The 17214-nt window shown below is 29.5% G+C and overlaps 1 protein-coding gene and 1 long non-coding RNA gene across 2 annotated transcripts; both read right to left on the bottom strand.

The window, feature by feature from the left end:
• Positions 1 to 4449: 4449 nt before the first annotated feature.
• l(3)87Df (lethal (3) 87Df) lies at positions 4450 to 9055 on the bottom strand. The gene is made up of 3 exons (XM_014416903.3): positions 8920 to 9055; positions 6573 to 6748; positions 4450 to 4749 (listed from the first exon to the last, which is right to left on the bottom strand). The coding sequence occupies exons 1-3, from the start codon at positions 8941 to 8943 to the stop codon at positions 4617 to 4619; spliced, it is 333 nt and encodes a 110-aa protein (XP_014272389.1). The 5' UTR covers positions 8944 to 9055; the 3' UTR covers positions 4450 to 4616.
• Positions 9056 to 11909: 2854 nt separating this feature from the next.
• LOC106678421 (uncharacterized) lies at positions 11910 to 14896 on the bottom strand. Its single transcript, XR_001342762.2, has 3 exons — positions 14826 to 14896; positions 13698 to 13787; positions 11910 to 12067 (listed from the first exon to the last, which is right to left on the bottom strand). It is a non-coding gene; the product is annotated as an uncharacterized lncRNA (long non-coding RNA).
• Positions 14897 to 17214: the final 2318 nt, after the last annotated feature.

Genomic DNA, 17214 nt, shown 5'->3' with positions numbered 1-17214 from the left:
TCGAAACGTCGGCATAAAATAAATAAATATGGTTTTGTTTATTTATGTTGTTCTTTGCTGACCGCACCCCCCGACAAACTTCTCCAATCATTTATTTTCTTGACAAGTCCGACGTTTCAGCCATCATCAGGAACAATCTTAATACAATATTTGAACTAAATGATTTAAAAACTCAATTTCATGCAGGCTATTCTGCCCAGGTCAAAAAAACACTTTCTAATTAGTCAATTTTCACATTAAAAACAAAAATTAAAATTCATTTGTCACAGTCGCTTATTTGTTAAAACTTTATCACAACAATGCTTGTAATCATCCTCGGAGGTTTGTTAATTTTTGTTTATAATGTTGAAATTGAAGTTGAGTTTTTAAATAATTTAGTTCAAAAATTATATTAAGATTGTTTCTGAGGATGGCCGAATTGTCAGACTAGTAAAGAAAAGAAAATTTGTTGAGGCTAAAATGGATAAAAATTAAATTATTTTTTTAAACAACAAATATTATGGTAATGTGAACTGCACAAGAAAGTAAAAAAAAAATGGAATAAAAAGCCAAAACTAAGGAGCATTGATTAGAAAGGATACCAAATCAGATAAATAATGACATATTTAAAATACATAACAATACTTGAATAATTGTAAATTATTAAAAAAAAAAATTACATATTTTAGTTTAAAAAGTTACTCTTTTTACAAATATTTTATTTGTTACTTATATTTTCTTTCTCTCAATTTTATTTTTTCTTTCCATAATTTTAATTTTTTAAATTATTAATATACTAAAATATTCATATTTCTTTGGATTATATAATTTCAAATTTTTATTTTATTTCCTTAATTATGTTATTTTACCTACATATACATTTTATTCCCCACTTCTTTCATCACTTTAATTTTATTAATTATATTCTGGACAAGTATTTACTTTATGTCATTCTGTTTATATTTTCTGTATTCATCGGTTGTTATCTTGTTCTGTTCTTAGCCCTGATGAAGGCTAGACATTCTGGCCCAAACGTTGGCACGATTAAATGAGTTATTTAAACTTATTTGTGTTTCATTTTGACCGCACCCCCCCAACCATCTTCTCGTATAAGTCAACCATGGTCAACTATCTCTCATGATTATTAAGAAATATACCTCCAACACTATGTACACTCTAGTGGCAACATATATTTTATGAGAATTATTAGAAATGTTTTATTGTTTCCTTACGCTTGAGTGTTGGTTTAAAACATTTTAAAAGGTAAATACACCATAAAATGGTGCTTTAAGCAAACTAATTTTCAAATATTTTCCTGGGGACCTCTCCTTCAGTCCTTAAGTCAGACCGGGAGAGAGAATACTTCAATTTCTGTCAAACTAGTCCTCAGGCTTCGAATGGGATATAATAATGAATTTTTTATTAATGCACATGATTCTGATGGTCACCTCTTTATGATCTTATAAGTTTAACATCATTATGAGTGCCAACAGTAAAAAAATAAAAATAATAAAATATAGTTGAAAGATAGATGGTCTGGATGGCATTTAAAAACCACTCAAAATAGTCAAAAATAATTTCTAATTAAAAAAGTTTCAGCCCATAATGCAGATATTCATCAGATCTAATAAGTTTAAACATAAGAGCTGATGTTTAAGTAAATACATTTTACATACAAAAGAATACATGAGTTATTTCAAGCATGCTAACTGAAAACTTTTATGAATTGAAGTTTTTATCTTCATCAGTTTTTTTAAGACTAATTTCATAAATTGTTGAAAGAATCTCTAGGAAATTTTAAGAGAATAATGTTAATATTAAGTTACGGAAAGTAACTCCTTATTGAACGGACATCAAATATTGTAATTAACAAATATTTTAACATTGAAAAAGGTTTTATTCAATGAGTTACCAATTCTTAAGACTCAACGCCTTATCTGTGTATGTGATTTCTTCAAGTTCCATGCATTTTAATGGTGATTTTAACCTTAATGAAAAATTAAAATACAAAAACACTTGAAGTGATTATAAATATTAACAACACACTGAATAAGTTAATGAAGACCTGAAAGATTATGTCATGGTTTATAGATTAGTAAAACCTCAATTCAAGAATTGATATTTAAATGAAACAATAATAATAAAAAATAAAGAAAAAAGTAATAATTAGGCTATGAGAAAAATTAAATGTACTTTTTTCAGAAACTGTTGAATGTGGAGTTAGTCATTCCATTAACTTAATACAACTTCAATCAAACACAACCCCTCAAACATATTAACTAATTTTTTTAAGTTAAAAGAGACAAAGACTTGTATTTTATCAAAGGGAAGAAAAGAAGTTGGTATTTCAATAAAAAATAGTAAAACACACAAAAATAAGTGAACGATCCTTATAGCACATTCTTTGATGTGTACAAAATTTTGGTTGTAATTTCCTATATTAATGGATTATCAAAATATATTTTTACTTATTCAAGGTGAGATTGTGTTATTCTAGGAAGTTAAAGACATAGAGTGTGTTTGTTATTTTTGTATCGTAGAAGTAGTTATTGAAACATAATATTTAAATATATTCAATTTCACTGTTCCAAAAATTGAACTCTACACAGGGAAGAATAAGTAATCTGTTTTTTTAAATGACAAAGATTTGTACTTTATCACGGGGAAGTAGGTGTCACAATCAATTGAAAACCTATATGCATGAAAAATTATATTATAATTCTATACTAGTTAAAATTACAATTCTATAGTACCAAAAAATTGTGGGATCATATATAAGAATTTATTTTGTGAAATATTTGTATTTGTGAAGTAAACAATGTAAGTATTTAATACGAACAAAAAACAAAAGAAATTTGTGGTAGTTTCGGAATCCAGCTTTTTCATGCACAGAATTAACAAGTTCCAACAGCAGTAAGTTCTATCCAAATACTCCACCCATGTGGTCACACACTGTGACCCTGATATCAGTTTTATTGAAATTTGGAAGTGGCTTTATTTAGCCACGCTGGCCAAATACATTGGGTTGCTACAATACACAGTATAGCAATCAATCCATGATCGGACATATATAAAATACATATATTTACATAATATTACGAAAAAAAATGTTTTCTACCTTTTCCAATCAATAATCTTCTATACACTAAATACAAACATTTTAATTTTTTTATTTAATAGTTTCAATCTATTTGAAAATTTTATTTCATTTAATTGACAAATTTACTCTCCCTAATTCACTCTCTCATACCCTCTCCAGTTATCTGCTACACACGTTCAATCGGTTAAACAAATTAAACGAATTTATCATTAGATAGCAATGCAAAGACCAAAGATATAATAGTCACAGCAGTAGATCAGTTTACAGAAAAACAGATAAATAAATAAATTAAAAAAACACAAAAAACTAATATATAAATTTAAAAACAAAACAAAATGTTGGTTAAAAGAAATATTTGAATGAATAAATAAGTTAAAACACAAACTGATAGGTCCAAAAACAAAATAAAACAATTAATAATCTCAGAGTTACTTCCCATTCAGGTAATGTATGATCCCCAGGGAGTCCAAAATAATATTTTCCGCCAAGATGGCTATATCCCAATGCTAACATCTAGGTCTTCTAAGAAGCTCCTGAGATCTGGTATTGTTCCGCAAGACCAAAACCAGAGGCCTCTCACAGTGAACTCTTTCTCTGAAGGTCTCGCAGAATTTTTCTTTAAGGAAAGGGATGCAGATTTCATATATTACGTTCTTTTGCCTTTCCACTCTACCCACCTGATCGAGGTAATTATTCTCAAATCTCATTGTCGGTTCCAAGACCAGAGCCGTGCCACAATATCAGCGTATCTTATGGATCTGTTTGTGTCAACACAATAAACCTTATCAAAGCAGGTGAAGACTTTCTTTCCGAGGAACTCCATCAATTCTTCTTTGACCCTGTGGTGTCGGCGTGTTGTAAGGAAGGAGTTTTGGGGACATTTTCCCAGCATGTGACAGAGGGACCCAACTTCTCCTTGCTGTCCACTGGCTCCTGGGACTCCACGCAGGGGTGCATAGTTGATATTTCATATAATTCAATTATGTTTTATGATGTTTAAAAAATGAATGTTGGTGTGTGTCCCAATCCTAAATTGTATCAAAATTATAATACTATGACCCATAATAATTTATATATAAATACTTAAATTAAATAGAAAGTTAAGGAAAAGTGTCTCATAAATTAAGTCCACTTATGGTATAGGATACTAACCAAAATGTTTGTAAAATTCTGCCAAATAAACTACATAAATTTTTTTTCTTCAAGATTTATATTTCACAACATAAATACTAGGCACAACATTCCTCTATATCATTATAAGATATAGGTAGTTTGAAGCTGTGATGATAAAGTTATCAATGTATAATTTAAAACGAATAAATACAAATTATTAAAAATAATTTTGTAGGAATATGAAATAAATCACAATAAAAATTAAGGATTATTTTATTCCATTTAAGTTACCTTGGGGATTGAAAAAAAAATACAATAACTTTTATTTACATTAAATACATTATTTATTTATATTTACATGAATTGCGTTTTAGTTAGTCGTAATGATGTAACCGCAAAGCAGACTAATCATGAGAATTCCAGACTATACAGTCGCAATCATATCCTCATTGTCTTTGGCAGAACTTGCACCTTCTGTTACCAAGCCTTCTTGTAAATATGCTCTAATAAGTGCTGCTTGTTTAATTTGGTCATTATATTTCCATCGACAATAAGACCTACAAAACAAAAAATATATATATATATATATATAAATTTGTGAGTCTTGAGGATTAGCCAATAATACAACTATATTAGGGTGACATTCCGTAACTGTATTTTTCCATTGTTGCATCATGCCCTATAATTGAAAAACAATAGTTTTAAAGAAATTAGCAATTAATTATTGTAAAACTACAATTAGATAGTATAATTTAAGATTAATAACTTTTACAATTAAAATATTACCAACAATTATCTATTGCAGTTTATTCTACATTGTTGTGATCCAACTCACTTCGGGTATGTTTTAGAACTGAATAGGTTTGAAATGGAGGTAGAGTTAGAAATAGAAATAGAATGCTTTAGTTTTTCGGACTAAACTAAATTGAACGGCAGGTTCAATGCTTTCCATAAATGAATTAAAATAGAAAGAACAGTGGGTTATAAATATAATATGAGGCATGTCCAAAAATTAAGACTACTCAAATTTTTGTATAAAAAAAATATTATATATGTTATTTATTTTTTCATGTAATTAAATGCCTTCCCATTCTAAGTAAGTTATTAGTTGTGGCAAAATTGTTTTTTATGCCTTCCTCATAGAATTGTCCCATCATCTCCTTTGCCCACTTTAAGACCTCTTGTTTCACCTCCTCGTCGGTTTAAAAGTTTATTCAACCCATAGATCTTTGGGAAGGTGAAAACATGAAAATCTGAAAACGTCAAGCCAGGGAAGTAGAGTGGTTCAAAATTTCCTGACCAAACTAGTTCAAAAGCCCTTAGTTCGGACGCTTTTGTGCAACAAATACACTCCTTTCCATTTGTTTTTCCTTCCACAAGAAGGAACTTGATTAAAGCGTGCAGCTTGCACTTGGCAGGATTTCTTATTGACATATTTTATAGAAAGGGAAACTACAAAACAAGTTTGTACTGATGTGGGGCTCTGGTGTTCATTGTATTCATAATACCCCTCACAATCCTCAGTGTAGTCAAATTTTGAAAAACAAATTCAAATAGCATGACAGCCTATTAATAATAAGTAAGTACTCTTACTTTCAGGACTTGCCTCAAACAAATGACCTACTTAAAAAAAAAAAAATTAAATATTTAACTTTTTTAATAATCAATTAAAATTAAATAATTACTGAATTTTAGGCCAGTAATTATATATTTATTTTTAATAATAATCAAATGTAATTATATAGGGGGAAGCGGTAGCAGCATGGAAACACGCCAGTCTACCAACCCATGGGTTATCAGATTGAATCCCCGGTCCTACCCGGGCTTTTTCAAGCACAAAATAATGCAAAACTCACTGACAACCTTCCCCCGGGCATTTGTGAGGCCCGTTAGCCAATGGGTGGCACTCACAAAAAATAGGCATGGGAGTGAGAAACCCACCCTGGGAAAAAAAACACGTCAAGAAACGCGTGATGTATTTGTAAATGCATCGTGTAGAAATACAGTGTATTTACTAATACATACCACGAGGACATAGGCCTCCATGGTCTGTTGCCCATAAAATAATAATAATTATATATTTAGTTCCTTCAGGATAATGGTAAAGAAGAGGTATGTTTTAAAAATGAATAATGAACAGAAAAAAACTTACACCTGAACAAAATATCTCACACTGCAGAACAGAAGTATAATTTTATTACCAGTATGTAGTAGATAGTTCTATAAATTGATTATGGAGTTGTTATCATTTTTATATATTAAACTCCAAGGAAAGTGAGAAGTAATACAAATTCAATATTTTGAAAAGATCAAGTAAACTTATAAAAATTACATTATTTGAAGGATGATTTTAATTCAATAATTTCTAAATAAAACTTACCAATACGATAATGTTGAAAGGCAGAAGGCACCCATTCCGAAGTTAGTTGAAACTCCAGGCCTGCTAGTAAACATGAAGTAGCCCAAGCCCGAAGCAAAGCCAGTACAGATTCCATAAAAATAACTGTCACGGAAGCAAGGAATTTCGGCTATGTTTTTACCAAAAATGGAAAGTTTCTGAAAACAACATTAAAGTAATTTATAAAATTGGTAAAAGAGTACATTTTATACAATAATAAATATCATATTTATAAATGATTGACCGTATTTTTCAAATTTCAAAGAAGATGGTCAGAGGTGCGGCCAAATAGAAACAAAAAATAGTTAACAACTATTTGCTGACATTTGGCCCCACTTTGTAGAGCTTCATCGGGGCTAAAAATATACAAAAACAACTACAAATATTTTGACATTGTAGGATAATAAGAAACAAAAAAGTAAATCAAGGTAGAGTTAAAATTATGTAAATATAAGTGAAAAGAAAATTATATACAAATGAACAAAAATAAAAAATAAAAGTAGTTATAGTATAAAATAGACAATCACATAAACTAATAGTTGAAATAGAACAGGAGATGTAATAACACGTAAAAATAGAAAAGTAGATATGAGAAAAAAAAATCTTCTTTTTGTTCATTTGTATATAATTCTCTTTTCACTTATATTAACATAATTTTAATCCTACCTTAATTTACTTTTTTTTTATCTTATCCTACAAGGTCAAAATAATATTAATTGTTTTTAGCCCTGATGCAGTTCATCTACAAAGTGAGGCGAAACATCGACAAATAAATAATTGCTAACTATTTTTTGTTTCCTTTTGATCACACCCTCGACAATCTTCTTCATAATGATAAATCATTCGAATTAAAAGACAATGATAATAAATCTTTAATTATCTTCAATAAGTAAGTTTCTGTTGATTGCTTTTAATAAAATAGATTAATAAGACAGGCCTTTCACACGAAGGTTATGCCATCACACTAAGTATATTAATTTTAAACAAGAGTTCTTTACCTTATTTAGCTGAGAACAATAAACAGCTAGTTAAAAACAGTCTAATCTTTATAATCCAACAAATATGAGACGGACAAGTTGTCAGATTATCAAATATTCTGGAATGACGATGATGCAAAGCTGTTTTTGATTTATGGACACTTAAGGTACAAGTTCACAACTGTCACTCTGATATGGGGCAGAGAATTGACAGCTAGGACTTTCTTTTTTTTTTTTTTTTAGCCCAAGACTCCCATTGGAGTCCTATACTGCCTACCAATAGTTGGGGGGGTCAAGTTTTTCATTTTTTGGGATTGCCAATCAATGTCCCAGGCCAGATTCAAACTGGCGCTGCCAGCAGATCTCAGATTGGCAAGACTGCATCTAACCACCTGAGCAACAAACGGCCCACGACAGCTAGGATTCAACTTAACAATAATACTAATAGTGTGGGTTATAACCTACAATAACATTTCTAATGATTAGTATACACCCACCCTCTATTTGGACTAATGCTAGTTTAGCTATCAAATTTCTGTGGTTAGGAAAATTAGTAATCATTATAGAAATTGTTTAGTAGTAATCGACAAACAGATCACAAAAAATGAGTCTATTCTGTTTCAGCCACTATGACAAGCTAGAAATATTCTTCACTTAGACATCACAAGTTAATGAATTACCGCATAAGTCAGATTTAGAATTGTCAAACTTTCAAGATTGTTCTGTATATACAACAGAAATTTAGAATTTTTTCTGAGAAGGAATACTTAATTATAGGGCCATTTGAGAAGTAAATAAAACTATTGAATTGTAACTCAATATATCATATTAATTATTATAATTTTATGCCAGATTTAATCTTTCAGATATCTAGACATAAGGTAGTTTATACCTTCATACAGGGGTAAGGCATAAGTATACTTGGAAAAATAAGCAAAACAAGAATAAAAATAAAAAACTTTTTTCTACTGAACATCTGATTTCCTCTTGATTCTCTGAATTAGCTGCTGTTCTGCAATGGAATCAGGAACAAAAGGGGATGAATCTAACATTCAAAAGAACTGAAAAAAATTATATATCTTGAACCGACACAAATAATAAGAAATTGGTTTGAGTAACAACGAAAATGTAAACTCTCTATAACATTTAATGTAATAAAGATTTTTAAAAAATATAAATGATGTAAATTTATGGGACGAAATAACCTTGTGGTAGCAGAAAGGGCTTATCGTAACTCTGAGAAATCACAACTTCATTTGGTAGAATAAACTTTATTTTATCTATTTATAAGTTATTCTGGAAGGATACAACAGAGAACTAAAAACCCAAATAATATATAAGGAAAATTTTACCTTTTCTTCTTCTTCATCTCCCATTTTATATGATTCTATAAAAAATAAAGTAAATTTTTCAAATTATTTATAACCCCAAAACATATTACTGATAACTTACAGTTAAACAATGAACGTTCAAAAACGACTTATTCGTTCAGAGATTTATGCTGTAGTACCTCTAGCAACAACAATATCTATCGTAATAAGCCATAAGGATCTAACAGTTTTAAAAAATAGATGATTATAAAGACCTAGAATACAGGAAAAACATTAATATATTCAAAAAGATTTCCTTTATTTTTAAAATACACAATTTAGGGAGAAAATCGCTAGTTTTAAATTCTTTAAACGTTCTAATCTGATTGATTACTTTTACAATGATTGTGACCAGTTTTGGGCAAAAAATCGAGAAAAAGAATGAAATGTATATTATTCAACCTCAAAAGGGACTCCTATGCAGCAAGTCGGAACGAAGCTGAAGCCGAAAGTCCTGACTGGACCAGAGTAGCACGATCGGACGATGGCGATGGCCGCTTAGTTGGACTAAAGAAAAATCCATAATAATACTATCATAGACTAATGATAAGACCGAAGGATTACTGATCGGATTTATAAAAATTTTGAAATCCCATTTGACCAAGGAAGATTAATAAGAAGTCTCAGAAGGCCTCGATGCTGCGTGTTCATTGATATTTTGAGTGTTACCCCAATGGAAAGGTACGTAAGAATGAAATACAAAAGCTGAGGCGGGGAGTAACCGAAAGGGAACCAGTCTTTCAACATTACCACAAAGCTGGTGGTAAATCTTCTCAAGACATTGTATAGGAAAAAGTTAAGCTAGCAGAAAGATCAAGTCCCTTAATCTAGTGGGCTACAAACCAAAGGAAAACCGGTTCTTAGAGCTTGTGAGTATAAGGAAAGGCAGGTAAAGGATGTTTAAGTAACAAATTCAAAAAATACTTGACCAAATAGAGCATCGTAGTAGAGCTCCGAAGGGGCTAAAATAGGATGTGATAGGCCTCTTTTCGACTACTTGGATAATATATGTAGCGAGAAGGGTCAAGATGACGAGCGCGAAGTTCACTTGGTTCTCACGAGAGCACACCACCTTAAGCCTAACAGAAGCTCTCAAATTTATATTTAACATTTCTTTATAAAAACACATTGGTATTCTCACATATCATCAATATGCCATTTTTTTTATTGTCTGAGAATTAGATATCTATTTTAAATTCAGTGTGTGCATATATTACCTTAACAAAATGTATGAGGACCTTGTACTTACTATACTAGGTTGATTTATTAATACACTTCCCCAATTCACTGTGTCCACACACCAGCAGGAATAGCCCCATTCCGTATTGTATATACATATTTATTAATAAAGGAGGTCTTGAAAAAAAAAAAAAAAGCATTTTCTAGTGAGCATTCTAGGCAAACATGGGCCATCACTGATAAACTACCTTCAGTGGACCCAGCAACCATTCTTATAATGCCATCCGGCAACAAAAGATGAAAATTACACATTGGTATATATGTAATTGTATTTATTATTTATTTCAGGAAGTAATATAAAAAAAACTGTGTCCCCAATCTCACTCTGGTTAGTACAGGATGGTAACCTCAATGTATTCCTAAGGGGTTTACAAAAAAGTACAAAATAGCTCACTTGTCTAATTATCCCTTACAAAATTATTAATTACTATTCAAAATAAAGACTGCAAAGTTTTTAGATGAACAATTAACAAAAAAAATAATACAATTTCTTTCAAAATTATATTGTAATATTAAGTTTGATTTTAATTGTGAGTAATAAACATATTATTAATTGTGTGACAGCAACAAAGTGCTGTAACTCGATGAATTTTTTATATCAAGTTTTTTTTTCTTATCCCTCTAGAATAGAATAAAAATAATAAATTAATGGTTGCTTTACACTCTGAATCCTTTTTAACCCAGTAGGGGTGTCCTACTTTTTTTGTCTGCTAAGAGGTGTCCCGGTGAGCAATTAGCTTATGGTAGACTATATGTACTATTTCTTTATATAATTGGATGTGATGATGACTAAAATGTTTGAGATTAATTTCAATGCAATTTGAAATTGAAATTGTAAATTTTAGCTCTTCCATCAGCAGCTGAAGATTCCAGAATTTGAAAACATCTAAGATCTTCTTGCCTGGGCACATTATTTAAAATGAGAAATACTGAACTCCTCTATGTGCGTTTTGCAGTCCTCGAGTGAATTACTGTGTTTCCCGTTAAGACAGTTTTTAAAGTCCAGAAATAAGTTAAAATCTGTTGGAGCAAGGTCTGCTGAATAGGGTGGGTGGGGGGTCACATCTCAGCCAAACTCCAACAATTTCTGCCAGGTCTGTAAAGATACGTGAGGATTATGAGACACTTGCATGAGATATATTAAGCACTTCTGCAATATCCCACGAGTGAGAGTTGTCTGTGACCAATCCTTGAATTTGGTCATCAACAGTTGAAGGACGGCCCAAGCGCTTTGCACCTTACAAGTCAAAATTTCCGGTTTTGAAGTGAGCAAACCACTTACGGACGATGCTTTCTTCTAAGGCATCATCGCCATACTCACTGCAAATTTTGTTAACCCTCTATGCAATGGATTTCCCTTTTTGGAAATAAAAAATCATTAAATGATGAACAAGAATGTTTTACTTTTCCATTTTGAACAAGCAAAATACCAATTAAAGATAAGGAATCTCGGTTGAAACTGATGCATAAAAGCACCTTAACTAATCCTTTTTAATTATATGTTAACATTATTGACCAAGTAACATGATTTTATAAACACAGAGAGGATTAAATTGAAATTTTGAAAAACGCTATGAGCTTATTTTACAACCCAATATATTAACAATATAAACCACAATTATTTATTACTAATGACAATGTTTATTTATACTTGATTCACAATTGACAATTATTTCCTTAAAATAAAGGCAAATAAATCTGTATAAATTTTGTACTACAATATTATTCTCAGGATCATCAATTCTTGAATAGTCTTTTTTATTCCCAATTAGTGTTTTTGTAAATAGCATAGTTTTCAAAAATGTTTTGTGTATGGATGAGCGGCATTAACCTCACTAAAAGTGCTGAACTGTACCAGTATCACTAAGTAAGTTGTAGCAGCTGCAATTGTCTAAAAATAAAAAAAATATATAAATTATAAATAAAGTGGTTGATGAGGTTGTAATAAATAGTGTAAATTAAATAAGATTAGAATAAGTAAAATTGTGAAAAAAAATAGATTAATTTAACTAAGACATATTTTGGCAAAGGCATAATAGCCTGCGACCTTTTAATGAGATTGTTAGCTGTGATATGAATAAGATATCGTTGAGAACGACCAAAATGCAGGAGTTACAAGAAAATAAACTTTTTGAGACTATATGAATATTTTTTATTATAATTGATAAATGAAATAGTCTCAAACAAAAAATTAAATTATATATAAATACAAATACTAAATAGTTTGAGTGAGTTATTTAATGAATGGTTTATGCAAATTATTTTAACTCGGCAGAAATACCCTACTTTTTTGTCCCCTTAGAGATGACATGTGAGCATTTATCTCATGATAGACAATTTTTAGTCTTTTTTTTATATATTCGGATTTGATGACAAAAAACTTTATGATTATTTTCAATGCAATATGGAATTGAAATTTTATATTGTAGCTCTTCCATCAGAGGCTGAAGAATCCATATTTCATAAAAGATCCAAGATCTTTTTGCCTCAGTTCATGATTTAAAATTAGAAACACAGGAGGTGTCCCGGTGAGCAAAATGCTCAAATGAGAAAAATAAAATGTCACGTTAGGAGTGTACTGGTGAGAGAAATGTGTCAGTAAGGGAGGAGGTAAAAGAGGGAGTAATGTAAACAAACAGCAATAACAACATCAAAGGGTTAACGGAAGGAAGACAAAAGTATAAAGAAATAATGGCAAAATATTGACGTTTATTTCCCAACATGAGCATAATGCTGCACCTTTCCTGGATTAATGTTTTTAGATTTCTCCTTATTTTATAAATGAAATTTTATTTATTACTTTATTTAAAACAAACAGATAGCACTAATGATTATTGTGTTTATTATATACATAAGACTAAATAATGAGACCAGTTTGATTATAAAATTTGAAATGTAAGGATGTAATTGTGTTAAAAGTACCTAATGATGGGGCGACGGCCCTGAAACTTTGCTTATGAAATGTTAAAATAAAGAAATTTAATAAGGAAAAGTTATTCACTTCAACTCATTAACTAAAAATAAACATTTAATTATATATTAATTACATTGCCATCACTATTGAATAGTTCCAATATTACGATCCATATATATTAGTGAAATTGAAAACATCTTTTTTTTTATTGACATTTTTGAGTGCTTCTATGTTTTCAAGGTTTATTTATATTATACAACCATATATATTTGTCAATTCTGGTTAGTTCCCTATGCATCACTACGTACTGTATGTCTCTATGACACTGATATTATGATAGTCGGTTTCTTTTTTAATTGAGAAAATTATTTTAACATAATTGAAGAAATAAATTATATATAGATGTAATGGATATAGAGAACCAACCAGAATCAGTAAGTGTATATTGTATTAGAAAAATACATCCAGAAGATTGAAGAGTACTCTTAAACATCGCTTTTTATAAGATAATTGTACGTTGTACTAATAAAGTTTTGGGAAAGTATCTTCACTGTGATACTCATAGGATTAATTATTTTACTGAGATATTGGTTGGGTTCTCACTTACTGAATGAATTAGAGAGTAGTCGATGGTAAAGAAACCACATGCTGTAAAGAAGACCTCACGTTTCGTTGACATATGAAGACCCAGTTTTTTCTAAATTGAAATTATTATTAATTAGTATTGGATTAAATTTTGATATAAAAAGTAAATAATTTAAGATTATAAAACAAAACTGGGTGGAATGATGCAAAAAAAAAAGACAGTAATTTACTTTCAACTTTACATAATATTTTGGGGTAGCTAAATATGTTATTGATTTAAATACTATTAAAGCTTAATGTAGTGTTGGAAAAGTAATATTTGTAATTAATACATTAATAATTTATAACGTTACGACACATCTTGTTTGTGGCATTGAAATATTTTAAAATAAAGTGGTTAAATGTTGATATAAATAGTGTTGGAAAAGTAATATTTGTTATTAATACATTAATAATATATACCGTTATGACATATCTTATTTTCGGTATTGAAATATTTTAAAATAAAGTGGTGAAATTTTGTTATCATGCTTAGTTTAATTATTGGGTGCACTTCAGTCATGTTTTTATAAGACCATTACACTGCCCATTCTGGGTCACATTGAACCAGTGTTGAGAAGTAAGTAAATACTGGTTCAGTGTGGTAATTTTTTTTTTTGTTTAATAACAAATACAACTGTATTTACATGAAAATACATCAATTAAATTACAACGTTATGATATAGACATGTAGAAAAACTTCCCATTAGTAGCACTCTAATAGCATTTTTGCATTAGAAGGTCTCGAGGCCATCTTCTTTTTCAGTGCCTTGGAGGATTGTCAGGAATGGAATTGGGAGCAAAGTTGGAAACTAATGGGTTTGGGTGGTTAGGGAGTATATGATGAAAGGATTAGTATCTGGTTTGTACTAGATTGGTTATTTATGGAACATTCAGGTCTTCATGGATGATTTTATTTGTGACAAAGTACAGAGCATTGAGGATTTTGGATTGTAAGGATTAGATATGAGAGAAATTTGAAGGTTTAGTAGAGTTCCAAAGCTCAAGTTCATATGTCCAGATAAGCTTTATCATAGTCATGTAAATTTTTCACTCAATAAACTAAAAGAGGAATAATTAATTCAAAGGAGCTATAACAAATTGAACCTACATTGTGCAGGAAATCATTTTCAGTGGAATTGAACATGAGATCATACAGAAGATCATTGAATCTTTCAATCTAGAAAACATATATACATAATTAGTTATGACATACTTTAAATATAAATAATTATTTATGACATACTTTAAATGTAATTAATTATTTAGGACATACTTTAAAGATAAACAATTAGTTTTGATCTTACAAATTCAGTTCAAAAGTATATTATTTGTTACAACTTTATAATATTTATGTTCAAAACTTTATTTTATACCCTTTATCCACTTCTTTATTCTTTATATCATCTGAACAACGTTTCAGTCTGTTCAGCCAATTATCAAGTTCCACAAATAAAAATACTTACAATTTACATCTAGATACAACTAAGTTTCAACAAAGTTTTCATTGTATTTTAATAATAAAAGTGCTTAAACATTTACAAAAAAAAAATTCAATATTTAACTATATATTGTAATAATTTTAAAAATATTAAAAATAAAATAAAAAGAATCTTTACTCGTTTTATAAAACTTTTTTCAAATATAAAAGGTAATTTTGGTTTAAATTAATAACTTTAATATAAAATAGATAATATAATTTTATTATATAAAAAGACTCTTAATCTCAGGGCGGGTTACTAGCAATCAGAAACAGGCATTTACAATAATTACAATTAAAATCTATTTTACACATGTATCTAACTTTATGTACACAAAAACTAAACAAGCTCACGATCTTCCTTTGATGATTCCATAGTGTCTTCTTTTCTTCTATTGTTCTGGCGTGCAAAATGGCTTCCTCTTCTTGCTGGACAGAAATTGATGAGGACCTCCTCATCATCAAGACGTTCTTTCTCTCTCGGCGCCCCAGACACGACTGCCTGTTCCCTCCAAAATCCAAAACCTGCCTTGAGGTTACATGTAAACATCGATTGTCCCCCAACAGTTAGGGATTTTTCCAAATGATTTATTTTCTGAATATTATTCATTTTCACTATTTGTTGATTTCTATTTTTCCTTTAATTTACTATATTTTCAATTATGAGGGAAGAGTTTAAAAAGTTTTTATGATATTTGAATCTGCTCACATGGCCTTGATTCAACGGACTTGACTGAAGAATACGTACCGCCATCTTGGCTTTGTTTGGAATCACAAAGTTATTATAGACAATGAAAATTGGTTAGCTTGCTTTTTGGATAAACAAAAACAAATTAACAATATTAAAATGATACATAAAAAAAAACATATTATAAACCCTTTATTTATCAAAATATATTATTTACTCATAAAGAGCATATTACAATATACATTCAGTTTGCTAATTTATAATCCTTTACAGATCTAAAATGTTTTTGAGACTAAGCCAAAATTTGTTGTTCTATTTATTGTTCTTATTTTTTCCTTACCATATTGTTAATTTGTGGATATATGTGATTTTAAATTGACTATATTTTTATTACAATGCAATGTATACTTTGTTGGACGTAACTAGATGTTAATTGTAAATATTTTTATTTGTAGGACTTGTAAATGAGCAGAAGAGCCCAAAGCATTGTTCAGATGATAAAAAGTATAATGAAGTGGATAAAGGGTATAAAATAAAGTCCTGAGAAAAAATATAATAAAATTCATGATATTTTTCTGAATGATATTACTCCCAAAAGGATTATATAAAAATTATATTAATCTCCCTCACGTATCAAACCATTGCTGTTCTCTCAAAGGATTCCCATCAAAGTACTATTCAATCTTTTCATAAATGATTACCCAAAATTTAAGAAAGTTGATATTGCCCTTTTTCCCTAATGATACAGCAACTTACACTGCTTTATACTGTATTGGCACAATTATTATTAGGTTAAAAGATGCTTTCAAAAAAACATCTAAATACCTAAAAAAATGGAGGTTAGTTTTAAATATTGATAAAACAGAAGCCATCATTGTCAAAAAATAACCGCCAATACTTCCATCGATATATTTATATAATACTCCTATCCCTTTTGCCAGTTAAATACTTAGGAGTCACTTAAGAAAGCAAATTAGTATTTAACTACCATATCACATTTAAATTGGAAAACACATATCTTAAGTTAAGACCCATCTTAACTTATGCCTGCCCCATATGGAGCTTTACAAGTTTAATCAATATAAAAAATTCAATTATTCAAAAAAAAAAAATGCTTCAGAATCCTTCATAACTATCCATATCACACAAGAATATCTAAAATTCATCCTGAATTAAATATAAACACCGTTTAGGATTACATATATAAACTTTTGATAGCTTTATTTATTGACAGATATTACAATCTGGCACACAGTTGTGGGCAATAGATAATATTGATGAATGATCTCATACATACTAAAATAAAAAAAATAATAAATAAATAAATAAAAA

This window comes from Halyomorpha halys, unplaced genomic scaffold (genome assembly GCF_000696795.3).
Source record: "Halyomorpha halys isolate HHAL.00 unplaced genomic scaffold, Hhal_1.1 Scaffold142.1, whole genome shotgun sequence".
NCBI classification, from domain to species: Eukaryota; Metazoa; Arthropoda; class Insecta; order Hemiptera; family Pentatomidae; genus Halyomorpha; species Halyomorpha halys.
The sequence above is the reverse complement of the archived record's forward strand: the minus strand, read 5'-3'. Positions and strand labels throughout refer to the sequence as shown.